We start from the raw sequence: 18,888 nt of genomic DNA, 5'->3' as shown, positions 1-18,888 counted from the left end.
CGACACGCATACGCATGGTGGATGACCAAGAGCGGGTTCCTTGGACAGACCCAGAGCAGCCCCCCAGCGCTCACCATGGGGGCCTCTCTGGGGTTCACAGAAGGGACGGTGAGCCCCATCCTCGTCCTTAGGGAGTGGGGTCTCTGGACCAGCAGCAGCAGCATCACCTGAGAACCTGTCAGAAGTGCTCCGAGTCCTGCCTCTGGGGCCTCCTGCGGGGCTACAACTCCCTGACGCGCTTTTTTTTTTTTTTTTTAATTTTTTTTTTTTCAACGTTTATTTATTTTTGAGACAGAGAGAGACAGAGCATGAATGGGGGAGGGGCAGAGAGAGAGGGAGACACAGAATCGGAAACCGGCTCCAGGCTCCGAGCCATCAGCCCAGAGCCTGACGCGGGGCTCGAACTCACGGACCGCGAGATCGTGACCTGGCTGAAGTCGGACGCTTAACCGACTGCGCCACCCAGGCGCCCCCCTGACGCGCTTTTGACGTGCCAGCCCCTGTGCCCTGGGAACCGTCTGTGCATCATCTCATTTAAAACTCACAAACACGCCACCGGCCGTCACCTTATTTCTCCCATATTTTTCAGATGAGGAAGCCAAAGTCCAGTGACCTTAAGAGACTTGCCTGGAGTAACCCAGGCGGACCCCAACCCCGCCCAGCATGCCAGGCGTGTAGCTCCTGGCCTGGGCTAAGTGTGAACAAGCCCCCCGCCCCAGGACCGCGCCTGCGTGCCAGCCCCCAGCCCTGCCGCCCCTGGTTCCCTCCCTGTCCCCCCCCCCCCCCCACCGCAGCCGGTCCTGAATCTTTTCTCAAGAGACAAAGCTGGGCCATCCCAGCAGGGGGTGGGACGAGGGGCGGGAGCCAAAGTCACACCTCGTGAGCAAGCCGCACCTCTGCCAAGGCCCTCGCCCGCCCTGCCTGGGGGAGCGGCAGGGAGGACAGAGGCTCCGGGGCTGGCAGATGGCAGCATGGTGAGCATGTCCCGGACCCCAGCCCAGCCCGCACCCCACAGCCTGGAGCAAAGCCTGCTGGGCAGCTGACCTGCGGAATGCCAAGGCCGCCGCTCTGTGCTCACCTCATCCGACCCAGATGATTTACAAGGATGTTTCCTGCTCTGAAACTGTGTCTTAGATTCTAGATTTGCATGGGACATGTGAGAAGTCTGGCCAGGACATGGGAGTCTGAAATGCGAATGGCTGTGGACCCGGCTCTCTGCTCAGCCTAACCTCATCTCCGCTCGAGGCTTGGGAGTGACCCCCTGTCCCCCCTGACGTGCCTGACTTTGCACCTACGCCTCTGTCCCCCACATACGCACGCACCCAAGAGGACTCTTCTTCTCTAGCATATCTGGGCGGGGCGTCAGGGCTCAGGAGGAGCGAGGAGTCAGGGCCCTCATCCCAGACCCAGAGGCCGCCATGGCGGCCTGTGATTTTGTGACTGATGCCAACATCTCGCCCGGCCTTGAGAGCAACGCCACGGGCATCACGGCCTTCTCCATGCCCGGCTGGCAGCTGGCGCTGTGGGCCACCGCCTACCTGGCCCTGGTGTTGGTGGCCGTGACGGGCAATGCCACGGTCATCTGGATCATCCTGGCCCACCAGAGGATGCGCACAGTCACCAATTATTTCATTGTCAACCTGGCCCTGGCTGACCTCTGCATGGCCGCCTTCAATGCCGCCTTCAATTTCGTCTACGCCAGCCACAACATCTGGTACTTCGGCCGTGCCTTCTGCCACTTCCAGAACCTCTTCCCCATCGCGGCCATGTTCGTCAGCATCTACTCCATGACCGCCATCGCCACTGACAGGCAAGAGGGGGCTGGCGGGGAGGCCAGGGGAAGCTGTCTCACTTTGTCGGGGCTCAGACAGGGCCAGTGACTTGTCCGTAGTCACACAGCAAGTTAGCAGTAGAACTCAGGGAATTGCCTCCCAACTCAATCACGATCTTAAAGTGTGCATCTGGGGCGCCTGGGTGGCTCAGTCAGTTAAGCATCCGACTTCGGCTCAGGTCACGATCTCGCGGTTCATGGGTTCGAGCCCCGAGTCAGGGCTCTGTGCTGACAGCTCGGAGCCTGGAACCTGCTTTGGATTCTGTGTGTGTGTCTCTCTCTCTCTGCCCCTCCCCTGCTCACACTCTGTCTCTCTCTGGGTCTAAAAGATGAATAAACCTTAAAAAAATTTTTTTTTTTAGTAAAAATGAATAAATAAAATAAATAAAAGCATGCATGTGGGAGACAAAAGAACATGGAACCAAAGCAGGCAAAGTTAAGGTTAGACCCAAGGAAGAACTTGGCACTGGATGGTTGTTCAAGGCTGTCGGGAGAGAAGGGCCGTGTTTAGGGAACTTCTAGAGTATTCTTCTCTGGAGTTGATCTCTTTTGGCGTCTTTCTTTTACTACACGGACATGGCTTTTCCTGTTTTCCTATTCCTAGATAGATTATACTGGGGAGGATTTAATATTGCATGCAGTTACCATACAATTACAATGGGTCCAATTACTTTCCCAATCCTGTTCTCGGGGGGCCGCAGGCTGTGGCCTTCTGCTGAAGGCCGGGAGGGTGGAGGAGTGATCAGTGGAGCCAAACGCAGTCCTTCTGAAGCTGGTTGGGGCAGGCAGGGCACAGTTTGGCCTCAGAAGGGGACTGTGTGACCCTGGGGAAGAATGGTTGGGACAGACAGCAAACAAAAAGGGACACAGAAAGACAGCAGGTGTATGTCCAGGAGGGGCAGGCCTGGGACCCTCAGAGACACAGATCCCTTGTCAGGATGGTTTGAAGGGGCATGAGCCCCGCTGTCCCCCACCACTGCCCCACCCCCCCCCCCCCCCCCCCCAGTCTCCATCTCCAGGCGTCTGCCCAGTGACACACAGCAGCTGGCTCTTGTCTGCTCTGGGCTGTTTTTCTATGGAGTTTCCCTAAAGATGTCATTTGAGGAATGTATTTCTACTAATTAAAAATGAAAAGAAGAGTTCGAAAACCATTCGTCTAGGCCACGCTTCTGATTTTTGTACCCAGGCCAACAGAGGCCAGAGACAAGCAGGATCGCCAGCAAGTCAGGGTCAGGGCCAGCGGCCCAGAACCCAGCCGGCTAAGCTCTCAGGAAGGGGCGTGTCCCTCCTCATCTGACCACACCCCCTGCCCCCGCCAAAAGCACCTCAGTACCCCTGGATGTCTCTGCAAGTCCACTAACATGTTCTTCTCCTTCACTCAACAAATACTCAAGTGCTCCCTCTGTTTCAGGCATTGGGGAATATACACCAGAAGGAAAAATAGTCCTTGAAATCAGGCCTCATGGAACTTGCATTTCAAGGTGGGGGGAGGGGGGGAGTCTGGAGACCAGGCAAGAGGCTGGTGAATAATAATCCAGGTGAGAGAGGATGGTAACTCAGGCCGGGGTGTTAACAACGAAGCCCCGTCCATTCGTTTCTTCATTCATTCATATGTTCAAGGCCGACTACGTACAGATACTGTTCTGGCCATTGGGGCAAAAAACAGATAAACCTGGCTGCCCTGGTGAGAATTTAAATAATACACACATGAATAAATTGTACGTTGTATTTTGAGGTCATGAGGGCTGTGGAAAAATACCATGGAGAGGCGAGGGGACCCCAGGTGCCGGGCTGTGTGTCGGGGTGGGGGCAGGCTGGAGCGCTATACAGGGTGTGGGGTCGGCCCCACTGTGGGGTGGGTTTGGAGCCAGGATGGAAGGAGGTGAGAGAGAGAGCCCTGTGAGCGCTGGGGAAAGATCAATCCAGGGAGAGGGCACAGCGGCAGCAAAGGCCCGTGGCAGGGTGGTGCCTGGTGTGCGTGAGGGGCCCCAGGAAAGACCGTCCTCACCGAGACAGGGTAGAAAAGCTCAGGGGGCACGGAGTCAGCACTCCCCGGGTGCCTAGAACACGCGGATGTCAACTTCCCTGCTTAGGGCAAGGTCATCCTATGGTCCAGACCTTGTCTCCAGGTTCAGATTAACCCCAGAGAGGAAGGCCCAGGGGTCATCCAGGACCAAAGTCACCTCTGATGCATTTAAAGGACACAAATACATAGGAATAATGGCCCTTTCAAGTCCTAAACCCCTGCTGCCTGCAAGCGCTTCTCAAGCATCTCATTCCCTTCCCAAGACAACCACAGGGGCTCAAATGACTGTCAGCTCACTTTACAGAAGAGGGTGGTTTGAGTCCCTACGGCTGGAAGGTGATGAAGTCAGGGTCCACATTTAGATCAAAGCCCCAGAGCTGCCCCTCAACTAACAGGGAAAGAGAAAAAGCTCTCCTCTTTCCCACCCCACTTGCCACAACAGCAAGGGAACCCCAGCCCCCCAGTTGGCCCGCTGGTCACCTGCCTCATCTGTGGGGAGGAGGCCCCTGACGAAATGCCACTCCTCTCGTCCTGCTGAGGCACTCAGCCCAGATCCAGGCCATCTTGGGGTAGAGCTGGCCCAGGGCCCGGCCACAGTAAAGGGGGAAGGTCAGTGTCTCAGACAGAGGAAGGAGGGGTCGACAATCATCCAATCCAGATGTGCGTAACTTGTGACCACAGACCGTCACAGAAGTCCCAGGGGTCATCAGCTTCTGTGGGGGTGAAAAATCACTGTTCCAAATGGAGGCAACAAACCACATTTTGCTGGGATTCCAGCAGTGCCTGGGGCCATGTCACCGATAGAAATCACAGATACCTCTGTTGTGCAGAAATCTCCAAGCATCGACTGCAGTCGTCACTACTTAAAAATTACCACGGGGGCGCCTGGGTGGCTCCGTCAGTTAAGCGTCCTACTTCAACTCAGGTCATGATCTCGCGGTTTGTGAGTTCGAGCCCCGCGTCGGGCTCCATGCTGACAGCTCAGAGCCTGGAGCCTGCTTCGGATTCTGTGTCTCCCTCTCTCTCTGTCCCTCCCCCACTCATGCTCTGTCTCTCTCTGTCTCTCAATAATAAATAAATGTTTAAAAAAATTTTAAAAATAGTTACCATGACAGCAGGGGTGGGGGTGGTGCACCTGGGTGGCTCAGTCAGTCGAGCGTCTGACTTTGGCTCAGGTCATGATCTCATAGTTCATGAGTTCTAGTCCTGTGTAAGGACTTGCTGCTGTCAGCTCAGAGCTGGTTTCAGGACCTCTGTCCCCACCACTCTCTGCCCCTCCCCTACTCGTGCTCTCAAAAATAAATATTAAAAACAAATCTATCATCGGTTCCAGACCTGCTGCTAGATCTTGTTTAGTGGGTTGATAAAGAAGCGTGCATATTGCTGTGCCCCAAATCTATTTTATATTTTGCTAACTGTATTCCAGTATAACTGATTGTCTTTGTAATCCTGTGTAATTTATTCACGTAAAAACTGTATTCCGAGGAGGGCCCCCCCCCATCTCACCCCACGCCCTCCCTCTTGTGAGGTGGCAACCAAAGCCCCCGGTCACAGGGCACAGCATAAGAGAAGCAGTGTGGGGTCCCGTGTCTTTGGTGCATGGTGCTCTTTGGATCCTTTGGCCTTGGAAGCCGGCGGCTACCCCAGCTCTCCCTTCCTTGGTCAGGGCCGTGACCCATGAGGCCTCAGCCCCACCAGGCTCCAGGACATTCCCACAGCGGCTTCAGAGGTCCCGGGAGCAGAGGGGAACTGCACGACTTGGTTCAGGGCCAGTGCTGCCTCTTCCAGCTGGTTCTTCCCCTTCTGCAAGCCTCAGTCTCCTGGTGCAGAAAATGGAGAGAACAACCCCTGCCTGAGATACTCAGGCCAAACAGCAGCTCAAATCCTCAGAGGTTCCCCAGAGAGAGAGGCAGGAGCTGAGAAGACAAGCCTGTTTCTGGCCGACTTCTTGGAAGAGGTGACCTTTCACTTGGACTTTAGTGAATCCAGAGTGGAAGGAGAAATTTCAGGCTGAGGGGGAAGAAATGCCCCCTACAGAGGGTCACACAGGCAGGGCTGTTCCTTGACCAGAATGAGCCAGGGAAGGTGCGGGAAGCAGTGGCACAGGAGGTGAGAAAGTAAGTGCGTTGGCCATGTGCAGAGGGCCTTGAATGCCGAGTTTAAAGGTTTGGGCCTGCTGTGTCTGGTAACCTAACCATGTGCCTATTTACATTTGAATTAGTTAAAACTTAAAACTCTGTTCCTCAGTCATATTAGCCACACTTCCAGTGTTCACGGCCATGTGTGGTTATGGCTACTGAACGGGACAGTTTATACATAGGGCATTTCCACCCCTGCAGAAAGCCGACAGGCAGGGCTGGTTTGGGCTGTGTCTGGGAGACTGTCGGGTTCCGCTAAGGTTTCTGACCAGAAGAGGGACAGCATAGGGCCAAGGGGCCCGGCGGCTTTTGGCAAATGTTTTGAGTGGACTTCCAGTGTGGCCACACCGCTCTCTGGTGGCCGTTTGAGAGTAAGTCCGCCCCCAGGGAGGCGATGAGGTGAGGCCTGGCCTGGGGTTTTAGGGCACTGGCGTGCTGTGTGGCTGTGGGAGAGTCACCAGCCCAGGTGGCTCTCTGCAGGGGCCCAGCACGGCGTGGGAAATGGGGCTCTGGAGGCGGGGAGGGGTGCCCGCCACTCACACAGCACTCTGCTCACAGGTACGTGGCCATCGTCCACCCCTTCCAGCCGCGGCTCTCAGCCCGCGGCACCAGAGCGGTTATTGCAGGCATCTGGCTGCTGGCCCTGGCCCTCGCCTTCCCCCAGTGCTTCTACTCCACCATCACCACGGACCAGGGCGCCACCAAGTGTGCGGTGGTCTGGCCCGAAGACAATGGCGGCAAGATGCTCCTTTTGTAAGGCCTGGGCCGTGGGGACCATAGCGTGTGTGTGTGTGTGTGTGTGTGCACATGCGGGTGCAGGTGTCTGTGAGCGCTTGGGATTACGTGAGTACCTGTCCGTGCTAACAGTTTCATTTAGCACGTACCACGTGTTGGGCTTGACATACGTGAAGCCACTTCACTCCCCTAACACTACCTGGGACGCATGTAGTATTATTCCCAGGTTTCAAATGAGGACGCTGAAGCCCTAAAAACTAAGTAATAGGCCCAAGGTCCCACAGCCAGCAGGTGGTGAAGCGAGGGTTTAAACCCAGGCGGTCCTGCCTGAGAGCTCACCACTGCCTCCCCACACGGCTACTTAGACAAGGACACATGTATCCTCAAATGAGGACATGCCCGTGAGCACATGTGCGTGGGACACCGGGTGTGTGGGCACGCGGCTCCCACTGACGTCCGCGCGTGTGTGCGGAAGTGTGTGCGCGCACAGGTGTGTGTTTGGGGGAGGCCACCGCGAATGCTCAGGGTACTGAGGCAGAAAGAAAGGGCAGGTGACCGAGCCGGGGATGTTTTCCGGGGGATGTCTGGTGCCTGCCTCACGCTGAGTGGGCACCACGGGTGGGGGGGACTAGGAAGAAGAACGCAGGCACGGGCCAGCCATTGTGTGACCCTGGGTAAGTCTTTTCCCTTGCTGGGCCTCAGTGTGCCCAGTTCTCAACGCGTGGACCCCCCCCCACCCCCATGCGTGGCCTGGCGGCTTAGCAGAGGATAGAGAATTTGCTGAGGTTTTGCAAGTCAGTAGTTGGGGCAGAGTCCTGCCCTGTCGCTCATAGTCACTTGACCTTTCTGACCCTTTGGCTCCTCTCGTAGGCGGTAACTCGTTGGAAAGTTGCTGTGAGCATGCGCGAGAAAATGTATATGACGCCGTTAGCGCCGCACGTGGCACGGAACTGGCACCCGCTATATAGTAGTTGAAACAGGGGACACATGAAAACAAACGTGGAGGTGGCAGATTTAGTCCAACAGAGGCCCAGCTGCCCCAAGCAGGAGGATGCGGAGGCTTTGGCGGAGGGCTGCCAGGTCACCATGGCAACACAGCCCCCACCCTCCGCCTCCTTTAACACCCCTCCCCCATCGCCCGCCCCTGCACGGTTTCCATCTGCCCCAAGCACCAGCCAGAAGCGGGCCTCGCTGTGGCCGTCAGTGCTAGGCAAGAAGCCTGAGAAGCCTGTTCCCGGGGACTGACGAGTTTTGAGGGCGGCCTCTGCCCTTACTCTATTCCGCTCCCCGACCCCTGCCCTGCCCCCAAGGGCAAGGTCCCCGTACCGAAGGCTCGGGGAAGGGTGGAGAGCAGAATATTTTGTGACTGACCACTGGGGGGCAGTGTTTCTCCGCCTTAACACACGCCTTTCTGCCTAAGAGGGGGCCCGGAGAGGCGACCAGGAATAATAACTCAGGGCACCCAGCACCAGCTCTCTGGGGATGGTGAGTTCCGACCCTGATTCAGGCGCCAAGAAAAAACAGGAAGGCTACTTCGGTGTTACTTAGAATTCCGTGAGGATTTGGGCAAAGCCTGGTCTTCTGTGTGAGAATGTAGTCTTTGTTCTTGGGTGGGGACACTTGAGGGCTCCACCCTCACAGGCGCCCATCCTGGGTCTATCGGAATCTGGTGAAATTACAGATGCCCCCTCCAGGAAAATGCGCATAGATCCCTAAAATCAAAACACACAAATCGAGGCAATGAAAGGACACATTCCTGATCTGGGGCAGGCCCCAGATGACCCCCACATCCCCTTGGTGCTCCCCTCTGTGTAGGAACCTAGCCCAGGGTGAATTCCTATCCTGAACCCTGTCCCAAGGAAAGGCAACAGAGTGATATCCCTCATACTTGGGAAGGACCTTAGGCATTACAAATGGGGAAACTGAGACTAAGGGAGAGAGCAGAATTGCCTGAGGTCACCCTTAAAGTTAGAGGCTGACCAAGAACTCAGTTCTGGCTTCACAGAGCTGACCTTCAGTGATAGGGAAATCGTTTTTTGGTAGTGATTAAATCTGTAGAGCTGTTTCATGTGTCACAGACTTTCTGCGCCTCTCTGGGGCTCCATTTCCCTCCAGACACCGAGGCAGGTGGCCCTGCTGATCCCCAAGGTCTGTCTAGCTCAAACACTCTGTGACCTCACTGCTCCTCCCTGCCCTTACTTGCTCCACAGCAGGACTAGCTGAGGAGTCCGGGGTCTAGCAGTCCCCAAGAGCAAGCAAGCAGAATTCTAAAAGGCTTTAGGGAAGACATTTGCTGGAGCCACCCGCTCCCCTCCCTCTCGGTGGCAGCACCTCTCGAAACCGGCCGGCGCACAGGTCACGGGGGGTGGGGGCCTTGGGAACACTTCAGCCCTCGAAGAAAAAGGTCACGTGGCAAGGCCATGGGTCTCAGGCCCTTTCACGAGGTGCCCCCACCCAGGCCCTGTTGGAGACGACCTGCAGCGTCACTCAGACACTGGCGTGGCCAGCACACGTCTCCTTTACACCGTCTTTCCAGAAGGAAGAAGAGACACGGCTCAACACAGCCCGGCTTGCTCTCCACGGGGGCTAGATGAGGAAACGTCAGTGGCATTCGGGGCCACTTGCTCGAAGGTGGTGCGAGAGAAGGTCTGCTGGCATGAGCCATGTTCCCAACCCAATTCTGATGGGCAGGGAGAGATGACCAATGTCGTGTAGTGACTCTGTTGTCGCTGCCCTGTTCCCTGATAAGGATTCCGGTGCAGGGTGGAAGCATGTCAACTCCAGAAAATCTACGTCTCCAGACAGACAGATGCAGATACAGACTATATATATAATCTATCTAATTCAGGTGCACATACACATGTCATATATACACAGGATTCTGGAAGAAAATTGTCCCAAATTATTACCGTGGTGAGGATGCAATGAGTGATTTTACTTCCTCCTTTGTGCTTAATGGCATTTTAAATGTTAAACAAATGTATTATTTGGTTAACTTTTTCATTCCTATTTCCTTTTTTCGTAGTATTCATCTGTCACCTGGAGGGATGAAGGCGAGAAAACGCTGGTGTCTCTTTTGCAGCAAGGGAAGCCCTCTTTGGGCATAAATGCTAGCCCGTGTTGCCTTTAAAAAATTTTTTTAAGTTAAATCAAGGCTTGGGAGGGGGTCCAGGGTGGCTAGCCCGGAGTTGGTTTAGGGACGCTCGCGGGTTCGGGGGGACTGAGCGCTGACGGATGCCGAAGTCGCCCCCGGGCCGTCCCGTGCCCAGGCCTTTGGCTCTCCCTCCAGGTACCACCTCATGGTGATCGCCCTCATCTACGTGCTGCCTCTCGTGGTGATGCTCTTCGCCTACAGTGTCATCGGCCTCACGCTCTGGAGACGCGAGGTCCCCAGGCACCAGACGCACGGCGCCAGCCTGCGCCACCTGCAGGCCAAGAAGAAGGTGGGCGCCGGGGGCGGTGCTCGGCGGGGGGCGGTGCCTCTGCCCTCACTCTGTTCCGCTCCCCCGCCCCCCCATGTCCGGCCCCCAGAAGGTCTCAAAGCTCCTGTCTGGGCCCCGCCTCGGGGCCTCACCCTTCCGGGCTCGCAGCCCGCCCGTGGGGAGGGGTGCGGGTGAGAACAGGATCCACCCTAACTTGCCCGGTCCCCAGTCCCTGAACAGAGCCTGAGTTAGTTCTTCCCGGGAGGACAGCTTGCCTTTGGCCTTTGGCCAAATACGAAGTTAAAGGAACTTCCCAGACTGTGTCACGAGAATCGGAGAATCCTAAAACCCCAGGGAATTTCAGATACTCCCAAGAATCTTAGAATAATAGATTCTCAGAAATCTCAGACGTTTCGAGAAATCGTAATGTTGAATATAAGAAGCCCCGCAAAAGCACAGGAGGCTCCCGTAGAGAATCACAGGAGAATTCTCAAATGTTGGAACTGGAGACCTCGGAGCTCTTGGAGACGGAGTTGGAGTCCAGCTGTATCCAGTCTGCATTCCATTTCCGACCGAAGTGCCGGCGTGCCCCCTCCTCCTGCCATTCAGGGCCCCCCAAGGAGTCTGTGATTCAGTCTGTGATCCTCCCGTCTTTCCCAAAGCTGATCTTTGCCGTGGCCCCTTCCTGTTAGGCATCCAGGGGGAGGTAGTGGTTAATCCCATCATGTATCAGGTCAAAATCTCATGTGTTTGAGGTTTCATGTCTGCTACTAGGCATTTTTCACAGGGCAATTCAGGGAGGTGATGGGATATGGGACACCATCTGAATGTCCCTCCTCATGAAGAGCTGGCCTTCACTTGCCCTCCACTCCCCCAGGGTACTGGCCCACACTCAGGAGGGCCTGCAGAGACCAGGCCGGGAAGGGAGAAAGGTCAGGGAGCAGGCCCCCGGGCAGAGGCTGGGGTCCCCGACTAGAGTCTCACTACCTACGGATAGAAGGGCTGTGGCAGACACAGATCCCAGGGAGAGGGGCACCTGGGAACCCCTAGCTGGCAGAGGGGAGCCCCCAAGGATGGGGTTAGGAGCTAGAGCTCACCCACTGTCCAGGGAGGGGAGCTGCTCTGAGTCAGGGGTCGGGACACCTGCTAGAGGAGGTGGCCACTGAGCTGGCCCTCAAGGACTTGAGGACAGCAGTGTGGGCAGAGGGGCGGGCCTGAACAAGAGCCCCGAGGTGCAGGGCCCGGGAGTCAAGGCGGCGTGTGCTCCAGGGGACTCGAGGGCTTCCCAAACTGGCCTGAGGGGTGCCCTGCCGCCACCCTTGGGGGGTTGGGGGGGCAGGGGGCTTCCAGGCTGAGGAGTGACCTGAGCCTCTCCCGGCCCAGTTTGTGAAGACCATGGTGCTGGTGGTGGTGACCTTTGCCGTCTGCTGGCTGCCCTACCACTTCTACTTCATCCTGGGCAGCTTCCAGGAGGACATCTACTACCACAAGTTCATCCAGCAGGTCTACCTGGCGCTCTTCTGGCTGGCCATGAGCTCCACCATGTACAATCCCATCATCTACTGCTGCCTCAACCACAGGTGAGCCCTTGGCCCTCTCCTCGGCCCTCAGGGACCCACGGCCTGGCCTGGTCGCCTCTGGGCATCCCTGCACGGCTTGAGCCTGCACCCCTCGCCCCCACAGGAGGTTGCCATCCCCGCAGTGAGCCCACCGCTCAGTCCTCGCTCGGGTCTGGGCCTGGCTTGAGCCCCACCTCCTCGCCAAAGCCTCGCCCCATTGCCCAGGCCCTAGTTCTTACCGTTGGTCTGCTCCTGCTCTCTCTTCTGAGCCTACATTTGGGACGAGGAGAAGAGAGAAGGGACAGAGAGGGAGGGAGTAGGGTCAGAGAGAGGCCAAAAGGCAGAGAGGGAGGAAGGAGCCGGGTAAAGGAGGTGGGGACTTATTCTGCCCTGACATTTTTAAGAGCTTTCTGCAATGAGGAAGAACCAAGAACTTTCCTTGGGCCAGGTGAGCAGCACCAACCCCACAGTAGGAAGAGCTCAGTCGGGGCCCCAGGGCCAGGACTGGAGAGAGAGCAGGCTGCTCCCTGGGAAGGTTACAGTGCATTGCCTGCCTTCAAGGGGCAGGAGGAGTGACCTTGGCAGTCAGCCGGGGAGGAAGGCACCAAGTTCTTACTCCTCCCTCAGACACACCTGGTGCTCCCAGCCCTGTACGTCTGGGGAATTGGAGGCCCACGGAGGGGCTGGTGTTTGCTCTGGGGCCCTAGGGGAGGTGGAAGGCGGTGGCCCAGGTAGGAACCCAGCACCCAGGAGCCCTGCTGCAGAGTGGGCTCGTCAGGCTCAGGAAACCCTGAGGGAGGGTCAGGTAAGAGGAGATGAGAGGTGGACAGGGAGGCCTGGTCTCAACCAGACAGTGACGTCGGGCAAGGTTGGGCCTCTGTGTTCATGCCTTTTACCACCCGCTGCCCATGTGTCCAGGTCACTCGTGATGCCATCAGGGTCTTTGTTGCTCAGATATCCCACGTGCCTGGGGCGGGCCGGAAGGAAGTGAGAAAATTCTGGGTTTTTAGTGTTTAATGGGTGACAAAACCCTCCACTGTCCACGGAGAGGTAAAAAGTAGATAATAGGAGGAAGGGAGGTGTTATCCGCATTTTACAGATGAGGAAATGGAGCCTCAGAAAGGAAGACTCCTGAACTGTATACACAAAGCAACAGAGCCAGGATTGCATGTATCTCCAAGGCCTGTAACCTTAACACCACACCACACATTTCCCTTGAGGCAGCTTATAGAAGAGCTTGGAGACAGGGACTGTCACATCAGGGAGGTGCCCCCAGCACCGCGTGTCTGTGCACTGGTCACTCCCCTGCTACCCAGTGACAGTCCCTGAGAGTCTGAACAACTCCCCAGGCTCTACGCATTTCTGAAGTAACCTCAGAATCTTCAGTAGTTGGCGACACTAGCTCCAGAGCGGGACCAGCGCTCCTGGCAGCAGCCTTCGTTCATTCACAATACGCTCACGAGTGGCCACATGTGCCCGCACTGTTCCAGGCACCTGGGACACACCGGTGAGCGAAAGCAGATGATTCCTTCCCTCGAGACGCTGACATGCTAGTGGGGAGACAGACAATAAGCAAGAGTAATGAGTCCATGAGTCACACAGTGTATCAGGTGGGAAGTTCTAGGGGAAAGAGGAAAACCAGAGCTGGGGAAGGGACGGCAGGAGCTGCTGTCTGGGGAAGGACTCCGAACGGAGGGAACAGCCAAGGCAAGGTCCTGCGGTCGAGATAAGGACTTGGGCCGCCACTCTGCCGAGAGGAGCCCAGCGGAGCTGAGTTGGAGAGACGCGTACTCTGGCTTGCCTTTTAAAAGAATCGGCCTGGCAGCGCGTTGGAACGGGACGGCTGCGGGGCGGGCAGAGCAGCAGGGGATGGGGAGGCTGTTGCAGGGATCCAGGTGAGAGATGGGGGTTTCAGACTGGGGTGACAAGTAGTCAGAGTCTGGATGTTACTAAGGTAGAGCCAACAGAACGATGGAGGGGAGGCGGCATGTAAGAGAAGGCAAGGACGGACGGCTCCGGGTTCTGGGCACGAGCAGCCGGAAGGATGGCCACGGGGGCAGGGGTGGGAGGGGAGGAGGGGGAGCCCCGGGTGGGACATGCTGGGTGTGGGCGGAAGGGGCAGAGGCCGAGAAGCTCCCACAATAGAGACATTTATTGGGCCCGCCGCCCCATGGAATCTTATAGAGCTACAAGGTGAGGAACCAAAGTCAGGCCTGCTCTTCTGGAACATGGAACCCTGTGTCTCCTGGGCCGTCCTGCCAGCCCATTTCCTCCATTGTCTGCTCCCCCTTCTTTTTCTTTTTTTTTATGTTTTTATTATTTTTGAGTGATATAGAGACAGAGCACGAGCCGGGGAGGGGCAGAGAGAGAGGGAGACACAGAATCGGAAGCAGGCTCCGGGCTCCGAGCTGTCAGCCCAGAGCCCGACGCGGGGCTCGAACTCACGGACCGCGAGATCGTGACCTGGCTGAAGTCGGACGCTTAACCGACTGCGCCACCCAGGCGCCCCTGTCTGCTTCCCCTTCTAATTTAGATTTTAGTGTGGTCATGGGGAGAATTCTTTTTTAAGCAAATATACCCAAACTGGGATTTTCTTTCAAAGCAGCCCCCTTGGGAGAGCGTCTTTACTTCACTCAACACTGCCAAAGCCCAGATTTCTTAAGGCTCCTCTAGAAAACTCCTTTAGGGGCCAATTAACAAATCAAACAAAAAAACTCTGTTGTTTCTTTAAATCGTATCTGGTTTTTTTTTTTTTTTGTCTGTAATAACAAATGGTCTGATTTGGCTTCGTCACCCACTTCGGTCACTAGACTTAGCTCCAGATTACTTCTGGATGTTTCCAAAAATCAAATCCGCTGAGGAGTGTGTCTCCCAAGAGACAGTGAACCATGATGGGCAATTAGGAGAGCACAAAATTCCCGCGGGGGACAGCCGCAGGGCAGTTCCTGTAACTGTCCCCTCACCCCTCTGCTCCACGTGACCCTCTGTCTCTCAGGTTTCGCTCTGGATTCCGGCTTGCTTTCCGTTGCTGCCCATGGGTCACGGCGACGGAGGAGGATAAGATTGAGCTGACTCACACTCCATCCCTCTCTGTGAAGGTCAACAGGTGTCACACTAAAGAGACTTTTTTCATGGCTGGGGACACAGCCCCCTCCGAGGCTACCAACGGGCCGGCCGGGGGCCCCCAAGACGGGCTGCCTACTGAACCCTGAAGCCTTGTGCCTGGCTGCTGGGTCAGGCTTCGCACCCTTTGAGAAGCAGCCAGTTGAGAGGTCCAGATCTGAAAGTCTGACCCACGCCCCAGCCTTCAGCACATCCGTGGAAAGACAAGATGGGGCCAGGAACTCTGCAGTGGGTGCTAACTCTTGAGAGGGCCCAGTCGCCCCTGACCGTGCTTCACGGCAGCCAGGAAGAGTCAAAGAAGACCGTGTGAGCTAACGCTGGTCTGATCCAGGTGCCACACGCCCCGAAGTCTTCCTGGAACACACAACTTAATGAGTGAACTGGATCCGGTATAAAAGAAACACGGCAACTGTGATAAAAGGCAACCGACTTCCAGCGTTGGGGTAACAGGGAGTTCCGGGTACCGTGGCAGCTGGAGGGCCAAGGGGACAGCTGCCGATCAGCTCCGGACAAATGTCGCCGTGTGGTAATGGGGGCCCACGGTTGCCAGACCTTCTAAATCTCTCGAGACACGCCAGAAATCCAAACTTGTGGGGCTTCCAGACTTGTATGTACAGTTTGGCTCACGTTTTTATAAATATTGGTTAAACCAAACTGAACACCCGTGGGCAGCACCCACTGATTTATGATCAGGCTACGGACACAGGGAGGAAGCTTCTTATTTCGCAAAGGCTGTGAGTGGATCCGACCGGGGGCTTCTCCGCTTCAGCATCTGAACGCAGATCCAGCTCAGTGGAGGTGGTGGTTGAGTCAAAAGGAGCCTCAGCTGCGTTGCCTCAGACCAGTCACCGTGAACTAGCATGCCAAACGCATGTTAAGTGCTTCATAAACAGTCACCGTGATTTTTATCAACACCAAGCCGGTGATTTCACACGAATGCCTCCAGGAAGTGGGCACCAGCCTTCACCCTCGCTCCAGCAACAAGAAGGTGACGGGCAGAGAACGCCGACCGTCTCGACTCCCAGAGAGCTCCAGGCCCGGCCCAGTCCACCCCAAGGACATCCTTCTCCCCGCTTGCCGACTCACCCTGCACGCCCCCCGCCCCTCCGGAAGAACCACATAACGCTGTAAATGCAAGAGAGTTTAATGCTGTGTCGCCCACAAAGATCACTGTGCCATAGGGACTGGCAGCACCAAATAAAGGGACTCCGCTCTTGACATGCCAAGGGAACATGCAGTTGGTCCTGGAGGAAGCCACGTAGGGCTGGAGTCGTGGCTTGGGAGAATCACGTGGCACCTCGATCACCAGGTGCGGACCGATGTGGGATCCGCTGATGAGCCGTGGGGGTAGAACAGCAACCTCAAGGTTGAGGTCGGGTAGGGATGGAAGGGTCAGAGGAGGATCAGCTTCCTGGAGAAGGGATTCGTTAAAAGTGGGAGAGGAGGACAACGCGGGCGACCTGCTAGCCCGGGCCTGCCGCGAGACTTCATCTGCGCTGGAACAGGGGGCCTACGTCGTCTGTTCTCTTGGCAGAGGGTGACCAAGGGCGGGGTCTCCCTGGGGATGGCAGTAGGGAGACCAGAGTTGCACTGTCCTCTCCTTAAAGCCAAACAGCCTCTGGAAGGCCCTGGGGGACAGAGGCTTTCCATCGCTCTACCTTCTTCAAGGTGCGGGCGGGGGTGGGACCCTGGGCTGGGGCAGGAGGTGGCCAGGCAGGTGCTGGAAAACAAGGGGAGAGGCTAGTTCTGTCACCCTTGCAGAGAGTAGAGGTGGTTGTCCCAGAAGAAGGCTGGGGGCTGAAGAACATGATCTTCACGTCACTGTTCCCCCGACCCAGAATCCCCAGGGCTCGGTGTTCACCACCTCCCCCACCCCGTGTCCTCCCCGCTCTCCAGCCATCAAGCATCACTCGGGTCTTTGAATCGGTACAAAGTTTACTAGGTCATACAACATGGCTCACAAAAGCAATGGGAAATTCCAATGGGGGCACTGTTTGTCGGTTCGGTTCCTTTTGCCCAAATGGAGACGAGACATTTTCCCGCAGAACTGCCCACGTCCCCCCCCCCCCCCCCCCCCCGCCCCGCAACAAGACAGACAGAATGCAAGACTGTCACGGCATGGCTCTGACCAGTTCCACGGACACACGATTCAGTGGCACTGACACGTCTTGAGGGCAACCTCGGGACGCCAGACAGCAGTGGGCGCTGGGACGGGAGGAAGCAGCTAAGGTTCCCCCGGGGAGGGAGTCCCGGCAGTGTCTGCTGGTGATAATACGTTTCACACAGGGGATGTGTCCCCAAGGACGGGCTGCGGAGGCCCAGGAGGCCTGCCAGATGGTGCGACTTTTCACCTTGGGCCAATAAATAACTCTGTAGGACGAATGCAGAAACTGGAAACGGACGCCACTAAACTTCACACACGGGGAGCGTACGACCGGGTAGAAATCGGATCATGCAGAGTGGCGGGGGCAGACGAGGAGGGGCCGGAGTGGGGAGAGATTATCGACAGCACGCGCTCTATTTTGTACCCTACGCTATGCGCCATTAGTTGGCTTGGGTCTCCCTCCCCGCTGCGGCGAGGCCGGCCCTGGCGCCGGGGTCTCCCGGCACAGCTCGCTGGGAGGGACAGGGGGTCGCCGCCTGAAGAGAGGAGCGTTGGAAGGACAGCAGGCCGGGGGCCGGTACTCTTAGCTGCTCGATTCTTCCCGGAGCCGGACGCCCACGGCCGTGATGAGGGCAGCCCCCTTGCCACTGCCGTCTTCGGACAGGAGGAAGGACACGTTGCAGTTCGGTGACAGTTCCTGCACGGTTTGGTGCATGATTCTCGAGAAGCTGGAAGAGACAACACACAGAGGAGAAGGGTAGGTGGAGAAGAGGAGAAGGGACGCCGGACCCGCGCGGAGACGCTACGGGACCCTAGCGAGAAGGGGACACGCGAGGTGGCGGGGCTGCCTGGAAGCGGCTGCGGCTCCTTGACAACGGTCGGGACGACCGTGGATTTGCAGCCAATCCCACCACCGCAGTGTTCGGCTGGGAGGAACTTCCGAGAGTCCCAAAATAAGCGACCGTACGTCTCGCCAGGGCCACGGCGTGAATAGCACACTCACACACGCCCCTCCCCAAAGCTTGAGGCGTCTGGGGGACCGGGCACCAAGAAGGCTGTTGGGCCTGGGTGCGGCCCGGCGCCGGGTCAGGAGGCGACATGGAAACAGCCCCCTGAGGTCCCCAGCCCACACCGTCCGGGGCCCCACACTGGCATCTGAGGCCGAGAGCGGCAGGGCACCCCCCCCCCCCGGTGAAAGACGATCTCTAAGTGACAGGCGACTGTGGGTTCGTTCCTACGTTTTCATGCTGACAACGAGACAGTGCCAGGCTGAAGTAGCTCAGGGCAGCGGAGCGCCCAGAGGGGATCCCACTGCCCTCTCTGGAACACCGCCAGGGCCCGTCCGGCACCTTAGCCTCGTGATTTTCAGTCCCGCCGATGGCTGTCACCCCCTGAGGAAGGTGAGACTTGGCAGAGCGAAGCACTGAAGCACAGCTTCCCGATGACGGGGCCAGGATGACATGCAGGTGTGTGCGGCTCCAAACCCCAGCTCTAAGGCACACCAGTGTGCTGCCCCAGGGGATGACGGTGGACAGACACAGGTGCAGATGGAGCAAGTCCCAGGCCGCGGCCACAACGTGAGTGGCTCACGCCTGCCCTGACTCGGGCGAGGTTGCTTCTAAGTAGAGTGACAGCTTACCCGGGACAGCTTACCCAGCTTACCCGGGACGGTCCCAGTGTGATTATCAGCGGCACCCTCTTCGCCGGCGAAAGCACCCCGGTTTAGACAATAAGTAATACGGTCGCTCTGTTCGTAAGAGCCAAGCTTTGGGAAGTGAGGTAGATCGAAGGGCAGGTGGGGCCAAACATCCTCCTTGACCCGTGACTGTAACGAGGCCGCTCCGCACCCCTCTCTTCCCTACAAAGCCCAGAGCCGACACGAACACCTTCCAAGCCTCTCGAGAAGCTGATCGGGCAGGGGACCGTGACAGTGGGCCCTCCTCCCTCTGT

The 18,888-nt window shown here is 57.1% G+C and overlaps 2 protein-coding genes across 3 annotated transcripts in view; one reads left to right on the top strand and one right to left on the bottom strand.

Moving 5' to 3' along the window:
- The first annotated feature begins 893 nt into the window (after window positions 1-893).
- Window positions 894-16,912, top strand: TACR2 (tachykinin receptor 2). The gene is made up of 5 exons (XM_025918179.2): window positions 894-1,810; window positions 6,554-6,748; window positions 10,020-10,173; window positions 11,536-11,732; window positions 14,707-16,912. Exons 1-5 carry the CDS (start codon window positions 1,419-1,421, stop codon window positions 14,921-14,923), a joined length of 1,155 nt encoding a protein of 384 aa, XP_025773964.1. The 5' UTR covers window positions 894-1,418; the 3' UTR covers window positions 14,924-16,912.
- The window catches only part of HK1 (hexokinase 1), a 91,118-nt gene continuing 88,981 nt past the window's right edge, over window positions 16,752-18,888 (bottom strand). For both annotated transcript variants that reach the window (XM_086679881.1, XM_086679880.1), the window contains one exon: window positions 16,752-17,666. In XM_086679881.1, the coding sequence (XP_086536007.1) occupies window positions 17,522-17,666 (145 nt within the window). In that variant the 3' untranslated portion in view covers window positions 16,752-17,521. The remainder of the gene's footprint in view (window positions 17,667-18,888) is intronic.

The sequence above is a fragment of the Puma concolor genome, chromosome D2 (genome assembly GCF_028749965.1).
Source record: "Puma concolor isolate L17-30 chromosome D2, mPumCon1.1.hap2, whole genome shotgun sequence".
Lineage (NCBI taxonomy): Eukaryota > Metazoa > Chordata > Mammalia > Carnivora > Felidae > Puma > Puma concolor.
This window is presented reverse-complemented; position numbering and strand designations above follow the sequence as displayed.

Bases quoted from the DNA above. Each gene is read 5' to 3' on its own strand.
- TACR2 (XM_025918179.2), top strand. From the start codon at position 1,419: ATGGCGGCCTGTGATTTTGTGACTGATGCCAACATCTCGCCCGGCCTT. The intron at 10,174-11,535 runs GTGGGCGCCGGG...CTCCCGGCCCAG, and splicing joins ACCTGCAGGCCAAGAAGAAG to TTTGTGAAGACCATGGTGCT. The intron at 11,733-14,706 runs GTGAGCCCTTGG...TCTGTCTCTCAG, and splicing joins TACTGCTGCCTCAACCACAG to GTTTCGCTCTGGATTCCGGC.